Raw genomic sequence first — 22,324 nt, forward strand, 5'->3', positions numbered from 1 at the left:
CAACAGCTGATTTGGTCGGGTCCCGTCTCGAGAGCCCCAAGTTGCAGAACGAGTGTACGACTACACGTAAACTCTACCGTTGTAATATTATTGGACTGTAGTACCTGGTAGTTGGGAATAATGGCGACTAAGGTGGTGGGTAGCTGATCAGATAGCTGATTCTTAATTCAGCAAGTTGGGTTCGCTAGTTTAATAATAGTGGGACCAATTCCGCCGTTTTGGAGAGTCTGCAGAATTTTTTTCTGGTACCCTGCTCATTCACTCTGTAAGCTGTAAAATTTATATTTTTCTTTTTTTCAAGAAATTGGGTTCCCTCTACATGCTATAAATTGAATACTGCCACTGCTTTGTCATCTCAATCTTCAGGAGATGCAGTGTTTTAACTTTTCAAGTCGATCTCTGAAACTGGCCCAGTTCCAATTCAATTTAAGCCAGTAAATTGGAATAAAATTCACCTCCTGACAAAGTCTAAAAATTATTTAGAAACAAAATTTTAGTTAAAGATCAGAGCTTTTCAGGACACTTAAAGGTGACAGTAATGCTTCAGTTCAGCCAATTGACAGTCCTGTCTGCATTAAATCTCGCAAGGTAACAAATAGCCAGATTTCATATTTGAATGGAAAAAGAAAATAAGGAAACCTTTAAGTCTCTTTCATTGTGGTCTCCTCTGCCGACATGAGGGTAGAAGCTCCAACTTGCTTTTGGACTCCCCAAATAAACAGCAAGGTACCTAACAGAAATGAGCTCGTTTTGTATTCGGGATAAACGAGAATAAGCTGTGTCTTCTGAATAAAGTAGATATCCTGATAACCAAGCAGCTAAACAGAATTATAATTTAAACCAGACAAGGCTAAGACAAATGGACAAAGATTAATATTTTTCTTGATGTCTTCAGAACTGTACCCAGGACAATGTCGCTGTAATCTAGCCTGTAAACTGTCAGAAACATTTTCTTTTGAGAGAATTTAGAGAGGTGGCTCATCAAAAGCAAATTTCCAAGGCCTACATTAATGAGAAGCACAAGCCACCGAAAGCACGAACTACAGAAAGAAAAAACGAATAAGCAATCAAGATTGTGCATTTATTTATTTTTAATCAGAGTCACCTTAAATTAAAAAATCCCATTAATACAGATAAATTCTTCTCCGCAATGCCAAACCGACCGACATGGAAGTCCAGAACGATTCGAGCAGACTGAACAAAGATTGAACTACTTTTTTTTAAGTTTTTTAACTTCAGGACAGAAATTCCCTTCAAGCATTCATTTACAGTAAGAAAGCAGAGAACTTCAATGATTTGTAACAACAACCCACCTCGGGAATTTCCATGAAATGCCCATATCAGAAACTTGGACAAAAATCTCTATCCATTACCAGAAAGCAAGGGAGCCGCCTTCACAGGCAGCAATAACTCCTCTCAGTGGTTGCTTGCATGGTAGATTGCGTTTAAGCCTGTCAGGTGTCACGTCTCTGAGTATTTATATGTGCAACTACAAAGGTAAATAATAGCTGCTCATAGCCCACAGTCGCATTCTGAAATTAAATTCATTTAATGTGACAGGCTGAAAGCCACCAGTAATCCACATTAAAAAAATATATGATTAGTCAAACAAAATCCTAGTTTAGTCTTATTCAAACTTACAATACACTCATGTTCTCAGTTAGAGTTGGACCAAAACAAAGATGGTACTTGAAACTAAATACATTTTTTATCAAATTTAAAATCTAAATAGTTTCATTTGTATTAAAGAAGGTGATAGAACATGTAGATTTGGAGTAAAAATAGTTAGAATCGGATCATACAACAATTAAAAAAAGTTTGTCAATGCAGTTTAAATAGATTGAATTTAACAATTTTGGCTACATTTTCAGAAGGATTTTTTGAAATTTGACTATACTTCAAAATAATCCATTTAGAAGATTGTATTTAAAAAAAAAAAATCTGATATTAATATGACAAAACCTGTTTCAATGTATCCATGTAGCAGCCTGGACTTGTTTGAGACAATGTATTCTTGTTTTTACAGGTTGTTGATTGCTAGTATTATCCCGTATTTGTCAAGGAAAAGGAGAAGGTTGGGCCTTGCCGCCGAAGCCTCTTTGCACACCCATCGTCTTTGAAGCGAGAGGCGAGTTCCCCGGTTCTCTCTCTCGGCGTCTCTTCTCGTTGAATTCCGCCTCAACTGCCTTTTATCCCATTACAAAATAGATGGATTTCATCACTGTCTAACTCTCCAGGTTTTTTAACTGATCGCCTAATATTGATCCTTGTACATTACAGGAATACCCAAGTAGCCAACGCCTGATCTGATCTAAACCCGTGTTAATCACCTCCCAAAGACCTTCACTCTCCGGAGCAGAATGCAAGATATTCATCAAATCATAAGGCAACTTTCAGGAGATGATGTCTATGGCTTTTCAAGGAAGACGCAAACAAACCAAAGGCTGCATATTACTGAAATATCAACGAGTCAGCTGGGGTTGATACCTGTGCAGAGGAATACTAACAAACACATGCATGATCAGACATTGAAAAGAATCAACATAAACATGGCACCTAGTATATAGAACATGGTCTTCATGATTACATACTAATCTATGCCTGAAGTAACTTGCCCATGAGTTATTGAGAAATGTGAGCCAGTAACAAGAGCTAGGACCATCTAAATTGGATTAAATCCAAACCATCGCTGACCAATTCTAACCGACTGCCTTAAGCCATCCCATATTTTTCATGCAAGCTTCACTTTGTTTGTCTCCATGCCATCATATTAACTTAAAGATGAGCTAAAAAATATTTTGATAGACAACAAATACATGAATAACTCTTCCCCATATTCAATGGAAATTTTGAAACCTTTTGAAACCCCAAACAACTGGTAACTTTCATTGTCTTCCAAAACATACCATAAGTACAAATTTTTTTTGTGTGACTGAAGCTGCAAAACATGAGGCCCATATAACCAAATAAAAAAGTCAAAGCACAACAATGCTGAAGCATGCCAAACACAAACCACTGAAAATCTGTCTTTTTCTTTCGTTCTTTTTTAAATGTACTGGTGAATATCATAACAATATCATAATTGAAACAAGGTCACCTTTCCTGAAGATCCAGCTAGGGAGTTAACAAAAAAGGCATGCCACCACTGATGAAATGCAAAACAATATGACAGAACTAATACTACAGTGGAATCAGTCCGGTGAGTCGGTTGTTAACCTGATCAGTTCTGAGACTAAGAGTAAGATGTATAAGAATCAGTCCTGTGAGTCGTTTGTTTACCTGATCAATATTTAGAGCAAGAGCACGATGTATAACAGCACACATGCTACTTAATACGTTTGATCTTCCCTGCTGTCTCCACAACATTAACATGAGCCTCCGGGTTTGAGAGCATGATCAGCTTCTCCAGTTCCACAGCCACTTTTGAAATGTTATCCTCAGGACTACAAGCTTCAGCAGGAAGAGCAAATAGAATCATGTTAACATCTTCCTCGAGCTCGAGAGAGTACAGGTGGTTAAAGACCTGAAAACCAATCATACAACAGAAGATAAAGACAATCAGTGACACCGGTTGAGACAGCAGTATCTCATTATGTCATGATAATCTAGAGATCTAGTCAAGCGACTTCTATAGATATATATAGTCCATCCACTACACAAGCTAGGTGTTTGGTTTTGAAACCACCCCTTAGAGATCACCTGTTATGTTGGAAGAAGCAAGAGAAGGTAGTAACATCAAAACAGCATATCGAGATGACATATACATGTAAATAATATTCCCAAGTGGAGATGAAATTGCAATGTACTAATATATAAATAGTTCTTTAGAAAGTTACATAGCAATTATAAAAATTTGTATGTTATAAATTTAATGCATATACAGTATCTATCCCTTTAAAGAAAAATATGTTGTATTCTAATATAATATTATGTCATTAATATGGAGCCTACGTCATTATCATTATAATGGATAAGTGAATTTAAGTAGAAAAACAGTAGAAAGTACCATTAGTGAAGGTTGCAATTTTGAAGTTCAATCCCAACCCCTCACCTCCTAGCATGTCTCCAAATAATATTTGCAGACTATTTTGGAATGGAGATGGTGATGAGAGAATAATTTTTAAGTATGAGCTTGCTCTTTATAGGTAAACAAAAAAGTAGATTCCGTATTATTCTCCAATAATTTTTTGCCTGTAGAATGTACAATCAGCAATGGATGTGTGTACAATTTTGAAGTCAAAACCCACCCTAAGCTCCTAGCATAAGTCCAAAGAATATTTGCAAACTATCATAGAAGGGAAACAATGATGAGAGAATAATTTTGAAGTATGAGCTTACTCATCATTGGTAAATAAAAAGCAGATCCCGTACTACTCCAATTACTTTTTCCCTCATTTTCCATGCCACGTGTAAGGGTTCAAATATTACAACCCGAATTAGGGTTTCAGACCAGATCAGCTCCCAACTATCATCCAACTTTAGGTTACTATGAATTAGGGTTTCTACCAATTATCCTAATTACTAGTCAATGTCCTTATACTACACAAACCTAGTATCCTTGTTTTGCAAGTTCCTCACTTTGTCTTTGCCAGCTTTTCTGGTGTGACTTATATTTCAGGAAATATGGTCAGAAAATCTAAGTCACCTATTTCCACCTAGATTTTTTTTCTGATTTTGTCTCCCTTACCGCTTTCATTCTTGAAATAACCATCCCCGTGATTGACTGGGATCTTGACACCAAGTTAATGACAAAAAGGCCTCCTCTAGAAAGGGATTTCTTCACAGCCAGAAGAAAGGACTCTTCAGTAAAAGCAGCAGGAGGACATGTCAATCCAGTGCTGCAAAAGAAGAAACAGTGAGTGGCTTCTGTTGCAAAAAGAAGAAACAGTGAGTGGAAAGCACTTATATAAGATGCAAAATGCTAAAATTTACCTCAAGTCTGCTGCATCTGCATCAATAATAAGTATGTCAATGCCATTACTTTTATTTGCATCAATGACCGAGCTGGACCCACTTTCAGGAAGCAGAGGGAAACTCTCCTTCAAGGACTCATCACCATTTTCAACATTGGTAACAGTTTCCGAAGAGATGATATCAATCCCAACCCCCCTAACATATTGGATGCCATCAGCAATGTGAACCTAGTGCAACATAAGAAACTTACAGTTGAACCACCACCTTTTTGAGATACAACAGTTGAAAACTTTTGTCCATGTGAGTATAAAGATTCAAACAGCGCAAATTTCCATAGTGGATGGGAACAAATGGGAAAACATGGCTAGGCCCCATGCCACATTATTGTATCCCATCATCTACTATTCCAAAGTATGCTGCTCTACATAGGCCACAGACCAGTACCATGTACAGACATGAATAGAAGATATAACTAACAAATTTGAAATAGACATGAAAGAAAGAAATACAATAAAGTAATAAAGAGATGAAAAGGATAAAAGTTTATGCTTATTACAAAAGTCAATGAACTACTGGTTGCTGTCTCTAACAACTATAATTGAGATTTAGAACAGCACAAAGTAGACAGATAATAGGAATTCCAACTGTGCTCTAAGTTGATGCTTCCGATCACAATCTAACTTACACATTAACTATTAACTCACACACAACTTTCCACTTATATACAGCCACTATACTCACTAATTACAATATCATTAACTATTCTTCTATAACTAGGACTTCTTATCTTTGCTTGATCGGAAGTATCCACTGATATCTCGCATACAATTCTACTCAAATTGACTACCTGAAGAATGACAAAGAAGGGACAAGCAGGGACAAATACCTATCTAGAACAAAAACGATATATTGCAAACAGTGTTCAAAAACAAGTATTAGATCCTTATCTATTCAATATTCGAGAAAGACGTTACACCCTTTTTTTATTTTTTTAAAATAAATGGCTGCTAATCACTGCAGTACTAGGAAACAGTTACGATTCTCAATTTTTATTTTTTTTGGTGAATTAAAATATCTCATTTACTTCTACATGCTCTATCCCCAATCGATGATCATGAAAGTAAGGTAATCCCGAAATTGATATATTGAAGAAAATAAGTTGCAAGAAATGAGCATCAAACATGTACATAGAAATCTGAAGTAACAGATGTTACTTATCCACATTGAAACACCAATATTGAAGACTTCACTTAATTTTAGTAGGCAAATTAGTTAGAGCAAACTAATTTGCTTGTAAAAGGAGAGCTTCCTTGTAGTTTTACCAAAATAAAAAATCATATTATGATAGGTTCAACAAAATTGGCCTCAATATTTGAATAATCTGTTGCAATCAACAGTTTTTTTCCCTTCAAATAGTGTTTGAACAAGATATGGAACAGATCGATGTACAAAACTAACTTTCACACAGCAAATTGGTTCCAATGCTTCTAATCCAGGTAATCTCTGATTTTCTAAAGTCTCCTTCAGCGGGTATTCTCTCTGTAAGTGTGTGCAAATAATTAAATGAACTTATTAAACAAGAATTGTAAAAATGAAGATTTGGTTGAAGGAAGAAAAGAAAATTGAGAGGAAAAGAGAAAGGAGAAAGAGAATTTTCTGAAGAGCCAGGAGAGGCTCGTTGGGGGTCAAGCACAACCCCCAGATCTTCTTAAATAACTGTCTTGGGGGTCATAATTACAGAAATGCCCCTATACACTTAATAAACCTTATTCTCCTTATATATCTCACTAATTATACATCCTATGTACATAATGAAAATTTAGCCACTGACATAAATTAACATGAAGAATAATATTACATAAAGAAATTTAACCATAGAGCTGGAAAAATGACCAAAATACCCCTGGAGGGAAAAATGACCAAAGTACCCCTGGATGTATTTTCTAACAAGAATGGATTACCGGCAGGTAAATTTGAGTTTAGATGAAAGGTACCTAGGTGAAATCAGAATGGATGTGATACCACTATAATATCTCCACAAATTTGAACAAAAACAACCAACTTTTTAATTCATATAGAATAGTTTTTCATTGATGCAAGGCTATATTTTTGGGAAGAAGGTAACTTTTTATATGATTCAAATAAGTTCTGTTTACTTTTTTTTTCTGTTCTTTGTTTTTACAGAACAGTGAGAATAGAATAAGAAGGATACCTTTTTTAACTCAAAAACTGAAATTTTTTTATTTCTTTGTCTTTTCAGAACAGCGACAATGGAATTATATTAAGAAAAGACAAGTTTTTACTTGCTTTTCGGAAAATACAACAGTCGCAAGCTTTTTTTTGCCCAAAAAAGCTATTTTCCATAAGAATCGAAAGGAAAAAATTATATGAACTCAAATAACAGGGTCAATATGACAAGCAGAAGGTCACTAGACAAAACTGGAGGACCTTTTTCCTTCAACAAGTAAAACTGGATACTTGTTTTGGTTATCTCTTGAAATAAGAGCCCACGTCAGTGCTCCATTCTACAACAGGTGGACTTAAGCTTAACTTTGATAGTCTGAGGTCAGCGGAAGGGGAACTCATTTGTGACACTGGGGTTAAAATTCATCTGTTTACTCTGCTGCTTTTGATTATTATGACTCCATGGAAACAGCACTTATTGCTAGGGGTACAAATAGGTCGGGTGTGGATGGGGATGAGGTCAGAGTTGGGGTCGGATGCTCACTCCATAGGACAGGGACAAGGTGAGGGGACAAAATCCCTAACCTTTTTCCAACCCCGACCCACAAGGTCTTATTACAATCCTAACCTTTATGTTTTAAAAAAGACATGTATCTAAAAAAGAAGTTTACTATAACGAAGGCATTAAGGAAAACAAAAGTTACCAAGAAACAAAAGCCTTTCTCTTATGATTTTATAATTTTTAGTTACTTTATATATTTGTATTTTGAATATCTTAAAAAAATTTAGTATTAAAGATGGAATGGGCCATAGGCAATGAGGGAATGGATCCTGAGAAGGTTGCAACCCCATCACAGAATGGGAGCAAGAGTCAGGATCAGGCTCATGAGGAAGCTTTTCAAAAACATGCCCCAAGCTTGACTCATGTGCACACCTGGCTCAGGACTCTTCTCGATGGCTTGACATATATTGTGACTCTTGGCTTTACTCCTTAATCATTGAAGGCAGTTTGATTATAGTGATCAGTCTACATCCACGAGATTTATATGCCAAATAGCTGAATCCTTGGCACAGTTTGGTGTCTCTTAACAACACCTTGTTGTGAAAACTTCTCAATCCTTCGTAGCCTACTTTGAGCTCCCCCCACCCTCTCAAATGGAGCTTTCCCTAATCCCCTCTCTTAATAACTCCTCACCATCTTTATTAAAAACATTTTAAAAAGCAACTGAAAAAACAAGGGTCAGCACAACATCACATTGCTAATTCCAAGCTGAAATTCCTGTATTCTCTTGTTCCTATGTCATACTCTTGGTTAGATACGATCAAAAAGTACAAGAGCATCCCTCGTGGATCTTTTTGAGAGCTGTAATAGTTAAGGTTTTTATCATCCAACATCTAATATGTTACCTGCTTCCCTCAGAACAAGCAAGGGGTGTTCGTCTACCCATTTTTTACCCAATTATCCATAGGTAATACAAAAATGGGTAAACAAATGAGTAAATTTAATATTTATAAATACTACAAAAAATTACAAGAAATTATAGAAAACCTAATAATGGAATATACGAACACTATAAAACACATAAAAGTATTACATCTATCGATTTTTAAAAAGAAGAGAGAAGTACAAATCAAACCTAGGAGAGAGGGTTTTCCTCCACAACTAGGTGTTGGAGTGAAATGCCCGCCTTAGCCTGAATATTTGCCAAATGATTGGCAGAACAAGGAATGTGCTTCCAAGTACAATTCAAAAGGGAAATTAAATTACAAATTTCTGAGTACATGTCCCAGTGACGCCACGGAGGTCTGATGGAGTTTACACACTAGTTAATAACGACCTTTGAGTTGCCTTCGATGCAAAGTGGGCCCGTGAGCCAGCTAGAAAAAATTTGAATTCCATTCAGCATTCCCGAAAGTTCTGTTGTTGAGGAGTCAAAGATACCAAGAGGGCCCAGGAAAGAGGAGGAGATCACCGTTAACATCATGGATAACTCCTCCATATCCCACAGGGCCATGGCAACCAAAAGCACTCCCAACGAAGTTAAGCTTGAAGTGGCACAATGGTGGGGAGGGCCAAATAGCCATGATCAGGGGGCAAGGGGGCTGAGACAGCCGAGCAACCAGCTGTCAATTTTCTCTAAAGTTTGAGCTGCTGAAGTTTCTGAATTCTTTTCGGTTTAGAAGCCAGATAGATACTTGGCCCGTAATGTAATCAGTCAGAATTTTAGTGGGGGAAGATTTGAATTTGAATTTCCACCTATTTCTCTTTCCATAGTCCCCATAGGATATGTCCAATGCAACACAAGAGAACCATCTTACATACATTGAATTTAGTAATTTTACCTAAACATTTTCTGAAATTGAAGTCATCTACTCCATAAGGAGAGGTTCTTTTCTTACACTCACATGAGGAAGGATTGGAAAAATGCACAACTACCCCCACCCGTTATTTGGTATTCAAGTAAAATAACCTCTACACCTTTTTTTTTCATAAACAGATAGAAAGTAAACAGGTATATCCTTACACCACCAAGAATTTTTGTTCCATATTTCTTTATACATGAACTGGTAAAATGATAGATGGGTAATCGTGTAAAACTGCCATCCTTAGTGATTCCAAACCTCTCTGCCTACGTTCTGTGATACCAACACCAAGAATTTGTACAAAAATAATAATAATAATAATAGACAAAGAAGTAGATAGTGACAAAATCATTTCCAAATGTCAGCATAGATCGAGGAGGTGCAGGGAGATAACTATCACAAAAGAGATAATTGACACACCTTGAGCTTCTCATCTTCTTTGAACCCAAAATAGTCCCTTGAGATGTCCAAAACTAAAGGATCTAACTCCACAACCTGCAAGGGATGGAATAAAATGTTAATCATTTCCAACACATAGAATGCTAACCATGTAACCTCTCTATCAAAAGGCACGAAGCAAGGAGAGAAATGTATTACAAGAAGTTTAGGTTCATCTATCTAAGTTTTCTTCTTAACCAATTCCATATAAAAATTATGGAAAAGGAAGAAATTGATAAAAGAAAACTCACATCAATTTCCAATATTGGCATGCATCTACGCAGGAACATGGGAAGAAGACCAGCTCCAAGACCAACTATAACCATGCTAACCTGAGAGAAAAAGACACAAAAATAACCTCAAACATCATATACAGTCAAAATCAAAACTAACAGCAGCCAATCAAAAGAAAGTAGATGTCTGTAATTAAGAGAAGGAAAAAATAAACTGGGCAAAGAAAAGGAAAAGCACAAGCACGTACCAACAAACTAAAGTTCAAAGCAGGTTTTGTGAGTTGACTTGGTCAACCCACAGCGATAATGAAATTTTTTCTCTAAACCCTAAACCCAAAGTCTAGGTTCGTAGTTTTTTTTTTTTCAGTCCCTACACCCGTAGTTTGCTTTGCGTTTTTTACCCATATACTGAGATTTTCATATTACAAATTATATATTGACAGAAAGATATTTGAGTATACTTTCCAAGGAAAAAGGATTTTTTCCAATCGGAGTTATCTACAACGAGAAATCGATATTTGAACGAGCGTAGATCAGATTGCAAAAGAGGTTCGGGCAGTAGCAGAAAGCTTCAACTTCCAAGGTATTTGATGCTATAAAAAACGAGACTTTATATGGACAAATATATATCAAAAGAAAATTTTGTAAGTATATTTTCTTACCTATTCAACCAATTTTCTATCTGAGTTATCTCCAAAGAGAAATCGATATTTGAAGCAGCAGCAGAAGGCCTCAACTTCCGAGGTATTTTATGCTATTAAGAACGAGACTTTATATGGAGAATTATATATCAAAAGAAAGATATGTAAGTCTATTATCTTATCTATTCAACCAAATCTCGTTCTAAGTTTTTTATAAGAAGATATTGATCTTGGAAAAGTCAATGGTCATGCTGAAAAAAAAGGAGAAACAGTGCTTAGTTCGGCCAAATGACAGAGACCGAAATATATCAAATTATTTATCTTCTGATAATTATATTTTATGAAGAGAAGTTATATTTGGATGAAAGGTATTTAAGTCTAGTTTCAGAAGGAGAAAATTTCATGTCAATCTGATCTATATTTAAAGATATATTCGCATTGGAAGAATCAAAGGTCATGTTGGTATCCTGTTGCATTGAAAAATCCGAATTTAAGCGGCTTGTTTTGCGTCACTTTTTGAGTTTCTATATCAGGAAAATATATCACTTCTCCATGGTTTGAGGGCTTATTACTACATCTATGTTATTTGGGCTTATTGCTACATCTATGACATTTAGTTCAAGCTAGTATCACAGCCATTACCTCCCAGCTTGAGGGGGAAAAGTAGAAAAAGTACAAGAAAGAGGTATTTTATTCTATATGTTGTGGATAAGTTTATGTGATCAAAATATTCAAGAAAGGGGGAGCACAAAAGATGAAGCTTTTGCATCTAAGAAAAAATATTTATATCGGATTATGATTATTTCATGGATCCTTCTACAAGTTTTATTATTTTGGTTCGTGTTATATGTGTTGGCAGATGGTCGTGTTACATTACAGTTGTTGCTATTCTCTTTGGATAAGACATTATTATTGAAGAAGAGGTAACCTCAGTACCTTTTCTCATACTTAATTTATTTGACTCTAAAAAATATCACGGTTGGGACACCATGAGAGTCCATGCCCAGATTTGGACACCGTGATAAATTTAACTCTAAAAAATATCACAGTTGGGATACCATGAGAGTCGGTGTCCAGATTGGGACACCATTATAAATAAATCCACTACCCCCCTTGTAATGGCTTTTATTACTCCTACCACTTGAGAGTCGTTGTCCTATGGAGGGACATGGTGGTGGAACACTTCAGAGCAATGCCGATTGACACACTACCTACAGAAGACGGAGTGAGCCCTACATCCAGCATTAGGAATGGAGTATGGAGCAATGTCATACAGGCTAGGAGCGATTTTTACTCTCACTTATATTATGCCAGTAGAGCCTCATGGAAGGACACAACAGTGTAAGGAGGAGTGTTGGAAGATGAAGGCATATTGGAAGATGTGCCATTTTATACAAAAAAAATTATACATCATTTGCAACAAGCTGGGAGTTCATGTTGTTCTCTCACCCCCAGCTTGAGGGGGAGTATTAGAAGATAGGCTCAAGCCCACACGACCAAGGAAGACCCACATATCTAAGAGTATTATAAGATGGGTCACATGACCAAGGAAGGCCCACAAGATGGGCCTAAGCACATAAGAAGTAAGACCCACCATGATTACCACAAACTGGCATCCCTATCACATAAGTTGGAAAATCAAGGACTCACAAAGGCATCTTTATCATATGGTCACGTCCTAGAAGAGTTCTAGTTTGAGTTATGTTTTTCTTTTATCTATATTGAATTATTTAATTATGTTAGGACTTATCTTTAAGTGTTAGAGTTTGGGTGAAATTGGGACAAAGGTAGTTTTATTGTAATTAGACTCTACTACCTTCCTCTATTATAAATAGAGGTTCATGTACTCTGATTATAAAAAGTTAAAGTCAATGAAATATTTCTCTTTTCCATAAATTCAACAAGCATCATTATAACAGTGAATTGTGTAGCGCCCAGAAAGTCTGATCTTGCTCAAGAAATGTTAAAAGATAAAATCCAATCCCAAAATATGTTCCAAAAATTCAGTCCCTTACTCTTTTTCCCAGTGAAGCTGCACTTTCCAGATTGGAAGCTATCAATACAAGTCCAGAAATGATTCCACTATGATAAGAACTAGCCAGGAAGCAGTGATCCACCTTCAGATGGTTTCTGGGTACTAAAATGACAGATGAGAAAAAAAAAATATTAAGCAATTAAAATAGCAGCATCCATCATTTCAAAAAAAAAAAAAAAAAGCAGAATCCAATCATAAATAGGTTTCTTATAAACTTTGAACATTATACACCACAACACAAGAAAGAAAATGAATTAACTCACTAAACAGGAAAACGATACCATACACATTAAAGATCTACTCTCTGAATACCAAAAACGTTTTTCCCTGAAGAGAATAAGAACCTACCATCCAGTAGTGATCTGTCTGGATCACTCCTTTGGCTTCCTTTCCTTCTAGACTTCCTAGATGAGCTCGATCTCTTGTTTGCTGTTTCAAGCCTTTTTTCAGGCAATTCTTCTTCTGTCACCAAAGCTTCCGATTGAACCAAGTCCAAGCTCCTCTGGAAGGTCAGACGACGAAAGATAACATCTTTCTGGGAAAGGGATCTACGGCCATTATCATCACCATTTTCATAGATCACATCCTCCACAGTAACCTGTCCAGTTGTGGGAGACGTAACCTACAATAATATAAATGGAGATGTAACCCAAAATAACATAAAAGGAGGTGTAAACTACAATAATAAAAAGTAGACGTAACCTATAATAATAAAAAGAAGATGTAACCTATAATGATAGAAAAGGATATGTAACCTACTATAACATGAAATATAAGAGAATGACAAATTGTTTAGCTAAACAAGTATGATTTATCAGAGGAAAAAAGATGGAACTCTTAACTTATTAAGGAAAATTATAAGCCTAGGGAAACTAAAGAAGCATCAATGTCTCCAAGAGACAGGTAACCTAACAAAACCACCAAAATTCCAGACTTAGAATTGGGGTTTCTTTCTTTTTAATGTTTTGAGCACCAACTGCACACCTAAAGAAGGCATTCATGACTAAATGTTAAAACTAACCAGACCCTCCAACTCATACAGTTCGGGACACAGTTATTTGCTTCAATAAGGAATTATTGGACTAAAAACATTTGAGTGGTTGGTGACCAACTTGGTTCTCTGTATTACAGATTACAGACATCAAGGGAGAAAAGCAGAATGTTGAATCCCATATGCCTTGGTGACCCCACACACCTTCAATAATGACACTTTAAAATACTACTGTGATCCCAAACCATGGAACACATCAAATAACAAGAAGAGCACCATGCCATGACATGGTTACATAAACTAGAGACATAAACATATTCTCTAGTCATGCAGACACATTATATTATCTAAGTTAAATTGAGGACTAGTAATTCATCAGAGGAAAGAAAAAAAAACTGGAAGAGCTACTTCAAGCTAGTAGCCCAACCTGTTTAATAATTTTTCGCTGCTGGATTCCATCATTGGCCATCAAGAACCTGCAAAATACAAGTCGGAATCAGATGTGAAGAATGAGTAATTAAGTAAGAGTCATAAAAACCAACCATATAACATAAGATGTTTGTGACAGAAGTGAAATTTTTAATGACACCATGACATTATGTTTCTCAGAGAAATGACACTTCCATCACTAGCTTCTGCAATGTTTCATGTAGTAATAAAACTCTTTCCAATCTAAATAGTTGTGGAACATACAAGAAATTGCATCAATACATGATTGAGCCCGACTCATTTGACTGAAGAAGGACAAATTTGATCCCTTAACTAAATGGCAGAACACCTCAGCTGGTAAGAGTAATTATGCAGCTATTAAGAGATGCAACAAGCAAACATAGGATGAAGATACATTGCAGAAAGAAAATAATCATACGGGATTTGGGCTCCATCAGCAAGGTTCTTTGGTGCCAACTTTTTAACAAGAGGAGACAGATCCTTCTGGAAGAGAAAATGATATCAAAGTTAAAAGAGTTCTTTGACATAATTACTTGACCTAAAGAAAAGCATTCTTACCTGGATCTCATCCATGCTGGCAACAGTATGTCCAGCATCTAAAAGAACCTACATTCATAAAATTGTATTTAGATGGGTCCTAAATAGAGAATGTAGTTACTATACAAAAACCAATAAAATATTTGCATGTATTTAGTCAGTTCCTAAACAGAGAACGTAGTTACTATACAAAAACCAATAAAATATTTGCATGTACACATACATAAATAGACAAGTACATGCATTGAGAGGGAGAGACATGTGTATGCATTCATATGTAACCTATACATCAAAATTCATCCAACCAGAAAGAGAATGCCAAACAAGCCACCCATGAATTACCATGATCAAACGTGCCGCCCGTGAGCTTTCAACTATTAGCCATTGTCCTTCTTCGGAAGAGAAAAGCCATTCATGAACCCTAGTCTGAAATCTGACAACCAAGTTAGGCAATTCAACTGATACAGGAATAAATTTTAATAAACTTCAAAAAAATAGAAAAATTAAATGCTTGACAAGGTAAGACATAACTTTGGTAGTATAAAAGTGCCTACAACATTTCAAAAACGTTCAAGATATTACAAAGTACCGATGGCAGTAATGGATTGAACAGGAAAACTGCACTGCCCTGCCCTATTTATAAGTAGATGGTGTCAGGATTTTATAACGCAAAACAGGGACCAAGGTTGGCAAAAAACCCTGTCAAGGCCCGTGCAGGATGGGTTTCGTCAACTGGCTCCATTCAAGAAAACTAAATATAAAATTAATTTATTTGAATTTTTTAAAACTATTTAACTTTCATTCAACTCCTTACTAATACATTTATTTTTGAAACATATGTCAAGAAATGTGTCTTCAAAAGCACTTTTTAAAAGATTCCTGAGCACTCTATTTTTTAATTGATCAAAAGAACTTACTTCTATAAAATTTTAAATTAAAAAAAAATTAATACATATTCTATTTAGCTGCAGTGTCGTACAAGGCAGGGTTTCATTCTGCAGACTGAAGATGGGGTTGGAGAGAAAACCCCATTGCACGTTGGGGCACAGACAGGATTGGAGAAATACCATCACATTTTTATCTGAAAGATACCATAAATTTCTTAAAAATCCCAAAACCTTCAAAAATGTCAGGCAGACCAAACATTTGATGATTTGCCACCTAAGGATCTGACAGCTCTTGGATATTTTAAAATGTACTTGAGCATATGTCAAAGATTCTGTGTTAGTTTTCCAATCACTCTTCCCAAGTTCTTAGTTTCTAATGACAAATATGACAAAGACAAATAGATAAGCAATATGAATCTTCAGAAAAAAGAGCAGACAAAAAACAAAAAAACAACCCCACTAAAATGTTTGGGACTTAAAGCTAACAGTATCAATGTTTTCCGCACACAAGCTGTGGCATGCAGATTATTCCAATACCCAGATCCACACATGACCACCATTCACATCTAGAATTCATGTTCTAGACTGGAACCACACTCACATTTCCTGCTTAGGCTTAGTATTAGCTTAGTGGTGCACAAGTATCGGGTGAGGAACCCAACCCAACCTGACCTGATTCAAGCAACAAAGGGGTGATGGGGAAAACCTCGCACAGGTCAGGAAAGGAACAAGTTTCCCCAATCTAAACCCACAAAGATGGATCAGGAATGCAGGGACTAGGCAAGGACAGGGTTGGGGATATTGAAATTTCAGGAGGGGAAAATAACTCATTGACTATGTGTAAATTGAGTACATTGAGTCTCTATTTATAATAGAGGAAATACTTAAAATCAGCATATAATTAGACTATTCATGTCTCAGTTACACCATGAATAGAACTAAAATTAAAGGAAACAACTATTAAAGAGAACTAAAAAAACTAGAACACCACTTAACTGAAACACTTTTGTGATACTTCCTCCCATGAGATTCGGCTAGACTCCATATTTTTTCCCTCTGTGTGACTTCTTTCTATAAGAGTCATGTAAGAATCTTCCGTATTTTTTCTTCAACAGGGGAGTAAGTGAATAAGGCAGGGATAGGATGGGGGAGTAGAGAAATAGGGTAGGGGGGTTGGATTTCTAGCTCTGACACGATTTTTAGGAGATGAGGTTCCGAATTCACCACATACCAACTCTACGGTTAGCCTAGTTAACTAACAAGAACAAACCATAATTGAATCTCCAAAGTGTTCTCTACTGGAAAGAACAAGCAAGCTCTAGATAGACAAGAAAATGTGGAAATCATGTACCAAGAATACCTTGAAGCAGCTAAAATGCAATATTTTCAATGCAACAAGATAATTATCATGTATCAGAAATACCTTGAAGCAACTAAAATGTAATTTCTACAATAACGAGATATTATCATATTAAAGAAACAAAAGGATATGTTGAATTGCCTAAAGAGCTAAATGTCAAAAAGCCACATGGAAAACGAAAGCAAGTCCAGTCACTGAATAAGAATTTCCTAGAACACCACGAATTAAGGTAATTTTTCTTGGTTAATGGTAATAATTTTTCCTATAGGTAATATGGAAAATTCTTCTAATTGGTAAGTACAAAGAACAGTAATAGGAAAATTAGAGAAGAACTATCAATCATCACTTTTTAGATAAATACAGTTGACACTGTTAAGGAATAGTCCCACGTGGATTAGTGAGTACAAAGATCTTGAGTTTATTAGTTGGGAAAGAGGCTTCTTAAGTTGGCTAGTTATTTTGGGATGGGCCTAGGACCCAACTTCACATGGTATCAAAGCGGGTACTCATATGTGGGCCTACACCTAAATCATCCACTTGTAGAGTCACAAAAGAGGGCCTACACCTAAAATTATCCATTTGTAAAGCCACAAAAGAGGACCTACACCTAAAAAATTATCCACTTGTAGAGCCACAAAAGAGGGCCTACACCTAAAATTATCCACTTGTACAACCACAAAAGAGGGCCTACACCTAAATTATCAACTTGTAGAACCACAAAGAGGGCCTACACGTGAGGGGGAGTGTTAAGGAATAGTCCCACATGGATTAGTGAGTACAAATATCTTGAGTTTATTAATTGGGAAAGAGGCTTCTTAAGTTGGCTAGTCATTTTGGGATGGGCCTTGGACCAACTTCACAAACACCAAACACTTTAATATTGTGCTGGCCACCTCTCCTTTTGAAACATGGTAATCAAGGTTAAAGACAAAAACTTAATTTAATTTTTTTAAATGAGCAATCATGTAGAAACCAATGAAGCACAATCCACAAACTCACCGCAGGCACAAGAAATACTCCAAACTGATATGTATATGGATCAGACTGTTTTTGAGAATCCAAAAGTACGGCTTTGTAGCTGTAGCAGGCATCCTGCCCACTGAGTGTCACCTGAGCTCTACGACCAGGCACAAGTTCCTTTAAATCTCCCTTAACCCCTAGTTGCAGATCTTCAAATGAGAACACAATATCAGCCCCAAAGGAATAGTCCCTTCGTGTATTATTCTCAGCTTCAAGAGCTTGCAATAAACCACGACCCTTCAAAAACATGAATCTTGTTCAGGTCATCTTATAACTCTTCTCCACATTCAAAATAATTAGAATAGTTCTAGATAGAATGAAAAAGATATCCATAGTGCAAGGAGAATATTCAGTCACCTGATGTCCATTGCGATCGAGGATAGAAAGATCAAAAGATAACTCAACTGGAGTTGGCAAACTTGAATTCTCTTTACCAATGACCACCATAAATGTCTGAAAGCCAGATTTTCTGGTTGATTGCAGGGGTATAGCATGGATATTAGTTTTCCATCCAAACCTGAACTTGGAGAAAAGTAAACCTAGAGGGAAAAAATCTCATCAGAATGGCCATCATTTAGTATAAAAAGTGCACGATTCATTCACTATAAAATTTAAACATCCAGCAAGGATAACACGCTTTATAATTCAAGTTGTAATCCATAGCAGCAGAATATTACCAGCAGAGACTTTAGAGTGTACCTAAAACATGAGATTCTGCTAGGGTTAGACATACATATTTTCCCCCAGATTTCAGGATTCTTCTCACCTGGCATAATACAGGTTGGCCATATGAATCAAAATAATGATGCAGACCTGCCCTATTTTTTTAACTATTAAGAGCATTCATGACAAATATGTTTTAGATTTCACAACATTCAACATCAGGAAACCTCTGAAAGGTATCGATTTCCCAGATCAGCGCCATGCTCTGGTTCCATCAAAGCATCCAAACCCCCTTTGTCAAGAACAACATCGAAGGACCCATCTGTAAACTGGTAGAGAAAGCAGGACCAGAAAGAAGATTGATCAAAAAAGGAACTAGATAAAAAAATAAGAACAAAAAACAGACATAATGCAGAAAACACACCCAGGAAATATGCTATGAAGCTATGTTGCAATGTCATGAAAATAAAATGTTGACTGTTCTGGAATAGCATGAAAATACAATACTGAAAGCACCAGTGAGAGAAGCGACTAGATTCCAAAGAAATCTATAAAAATTATGACATTTATCTGGTAATATTGTTTACACTCAACTCATGTGGTTTCTCATCTATTTGTTGTGGATCCTCAAAATCACAAAGAAGTTGGTAAGAGACTCAGGTAAGATTAAGAACTACAAGAGGGAGACAGAAAATACAAAAATTTGTAAGAGACTCGAGTAAGCATAGAGTTATCTGCAAAAAGCAATTATAGTCCACACCATCCGAAGCACGGGAACTGCCTCCAGTAAGCAGCTTTAAGGGTGTTGGTCCAACAAACTCTTGCTCATTGGGGTAATAGCTGCGACAGGAACGAATAGCTGCCCAAAAGACCAACTTTTGACCACTTTCACATCTCCTTAAACTACCAAGGGGTCCTTGAAGGGTTATCGTGAAACATCAGACAGGAAGAAGAGCACTACCGTCCACCTTGTGGAGTCTACAGAACCAACAGAGACGGCATATGTCCACATATTTCTACCACATGGTTGCTAATGACATTGCAAATAATATATAAAGGACATAAGAAAGAAAATAGAAATACTACAGGGAAGAATTAGGAGTTCAAACAATGAGAAGTTGTCGCTTCACTCCCTCTTAAGCAAGAGAATCTGCAAGGCAGTTTCTAAATCGAGGGATGTCATTCCAAGGTATGCAAAGTCCATTTTCCATATCTTTGATTCCCTCGAAGTTGGAGTAGAAGCACCAAAGGGGATATATACAATTGTTACATTAGCCAATGACAACCAAAGAACTGCCCTCAACTGCCTAGAATCCTGGGAATAATCTTTTCTAAAAAACCTCACCCCTTAAGATAAACACTTTATTTTCACTTTCTCAGAGTCAGAACACCAAACATGCCCCAAATAAGGAAAAATAATGAAGTCCTCATGAGATCTAAAACTCAGCCACCAGCCACCAGCCCATGGTTGCCTTCAAAGCTCATGTCACGATTTATTTTAGCTACCAACAGATGGAGGAGGATGGTGAGTAAGACTTCCATTTTTAATGAAAGACATGAGAACCGATATAGAGGATCAAGGACTGCAAAAATTTCTCTAAAAATTTGTAAAAAATAGCCCGAGTGCATCAAAAAACAAATGCACAACATAGTTCTAAATACTATCTGTTTTAAAATGATCCAAGTGATATCTAAAAAGGCAAATAATCCCCCATAAAAGAATGTTGCTGGGAGACTCCAGCTCTAGCAAATAAATCAGCTAAGCAATTTGCATCACTCGGTATATGCAACCAAGGATCAGCATCATATGGCTAATATCCTCAATCTCTATGTATTTCAAAAATAACGATGGGGATGGTTTCTTCTTAGCATCCAGTAACAACTACTGCAAACCACCCTCAACTTGAAAAAAATCTGCTCCAATGTCAGTGCCAGGGTGTAGAATATACAGGGCCGATGTTCCCTAACTTGTCCCAATTAACCTCACCTGCACCACCCAAGTTACCTCTCAAGTTATCATCAGAATTGAGTATAAGACAGCCCTGGGTGAGTGGGATGCATTGATGAACAGTTTCTCATTTGGAATCCATTGAACCATCATGTCCCAAGGTTGAGGAGCACAAAAGCGGAAACAATACCTCCTCATGGCTTTGGATTTTTTAACATTCCACTTTTCTTCTCAATTGAGCTAGAAGATGGCAGAACAGATATTCATTAGGCAATGAAAGCTTTGGGCAGTCTAAATAGGATATTAACAAGGTATATGCAAGCTTATTTCAAATGGGTCTGTCCTAACATACCATGATGCACATCCTTTAGCGCATATGATGAACTCCTGGGCGCAAACCAACCCAGACATATCAACAGAAACATTCAATCAACAGCAGGAGATGGGTAACTGAGCAATGATGCATCCCCATGGGTGGCACTCATATGATGGACTCCTGAGCGCATTTCTTTGTTCTTTTCCAAATGTTCATTTTCAAGAGAGGGTGTTAACAGGTGTTCACGTATTATCACACTCCCGGACAAAAAACAAAAAAAAAAAGGCGTCTAGCTAAATTTTGCAGCTCTTATAGGTGGCCTAGAACTTATGATACTGAGCTCTCCTTCCATTACCTCCATTCTGCCTCGGGGACCCCACGGTTAACTATAAAAGGAAAACGGCATTTCTTCCAGACCAACCATATAGTATCCTTGTTACTTTATTTTTACACAGCGTCAGAGAATGAAAGAGAGCGAGTGACAATGAATGAGGGAGTGAGAGAGAGAGAGAGAGAGAGAGAGAGTCCAAGAGACCTGCATATCTGTCATGTCCATGACGCGCCATCGCATCTCCGGACGAGAACGAATGTGTTTCCGCAGCATATCCGAGACAACGACTTTGGAGAAATCGATATTTGTAATACATTTAAAGCCTATGTCGTACAGGTACTCTGAAATACGAGAGTTTCCACACCCTGGGACGAGGATTTGCAAGGAAGTGTCCGGGGAGAGCTCGGAAATTAAAGGCTTTTTGATATTGCTCCACTCAACGTACCATTCGAAGGGCTCATCACTGCCTCTCAGAGTGAAGAATTTATCCCAGTTCTCTTTGCTCGTGAAGTCGCCAAGCGTTGCAAGAAGCTCAGCATCTCTCAGCTTTTCCGACATTTTTGCTCTCGCAGTGATCTCCACCGCGCAGGATCACAGCAGGCGAGGCTTGCGAGGGATTTTCACTTTTGAGAGAGGGGGTTTTAAGGCTCGTTCGTTACCATTCCATCCCTACTTAATAATAAAATAATTATTAATAATAAATATAGGTTAATAGCCCATTTTAAATGGCATTTACTTTATTTTATTTGTATATGTTATTAAAATAAAAAATAAAATAAGAATATATAATAAATGCATGAGAGAAGCAATAAATGTATAATATAAGAAAATTAAATTTTAATTCATTAGTAAATAACCTCTTTATTGCCCTTTTTGTGGTATTTGTGTCATCTATTTTCTATTTTAGTTTTAGTTTTTTTTCCTTTTTTATTGCTTGCACGAAATTCAAATTAAAATATAGATTTTTTTATTAAATAATGAATATGTCAAAAAAAAATATATATATATATAC

The 22,324-nt window shown here is 36.6% G+C and overlaps 1 protein-coding gene across 1 annotated transcript; it reads right to left on the reverse strand.

The window, feature by feature from the left end:
* Positions 1-1,925: 1,925 nt before the first annotated feature.
* Positions 1,926-21,913, reverse strand: LOC137962301 (uncharacterized). The gene is made up of 17 exons (XM_068809088.1): positions 21,517-21,913; positions 18,945-19,046; positions 18,754-18,820; positions 18,412-18,593; positions 18,034-18,291; positions 15,130-15,213; positions 14,809-14,856; positions 14,669-14,733; positions 14,228-14,276; positions 13,158-13,431; positions 12,790-12,911; positions 10,152-10,232; positions 9,883-9,957; positions 4,933-5,141; positions 4,688-4,838; positions 3,280-3,523; positions 1,926-2,454 (listed from the first exon to the last, which is right to left on the reverse strand). Exons 1-16 carry the CDS (start codon positions 21,868-21,870, stop codon positions 3,326-3,328), a joined length of 2,319 nt encoding a protein of 772 aa, XP_068665189.1. The 5' UTR covers positions 21,871-21,913; the 3' UTR covers positions 1,926-2,454; positions 3,280-3,325.
* Between the last annotated feature and the right edge of the window lie 411 nt (positions 21,914-22,324).

This window comes from Aristolochia californica, unplaced genomic scaffold, assembly GCF_029961685.1.
Source record: "Aristolochia californica isolate CCGP_79_NKW_82.1479 unplaced genomic scaffold, dmAriCali1.0.hap1 SCAF_4, whole genome shotgun sequence".
Classification (NCBI taxonomy): domain Eukaryota; kingdom Viridiplantae; phylum Streptophyta; class Magnoliopsida; order Piperales; family Aristolochiaceae; genus Aristolochia; species Aristolochia californica.

Excerpts from the sequence above, each read along its gene's own strand:
- LOC137962301 (XM_068809088.1), bottom strand. The coding sequence starts at position 21,870 with ATGTCGGAAAAGCTGAGAGATGCTGAGCTTCTTGCAACGCTTGGCGAC. Across the intron at positions 18,821-18,944 it reads GAAATCGATACCTTTCAGAG|GTGAGAAGAATCCTGAAATC; the intron begins GTTTCCTGATGT and ends GTATTATGCCAG. Across the intron at positions 18,292-18,411 it reads TCGATCGCAATGGACATCAG|GGTCGTGGTTTATTGCAAGC; the intron begins GTGACTGAATAT and ends ATGTTTTTGAAG.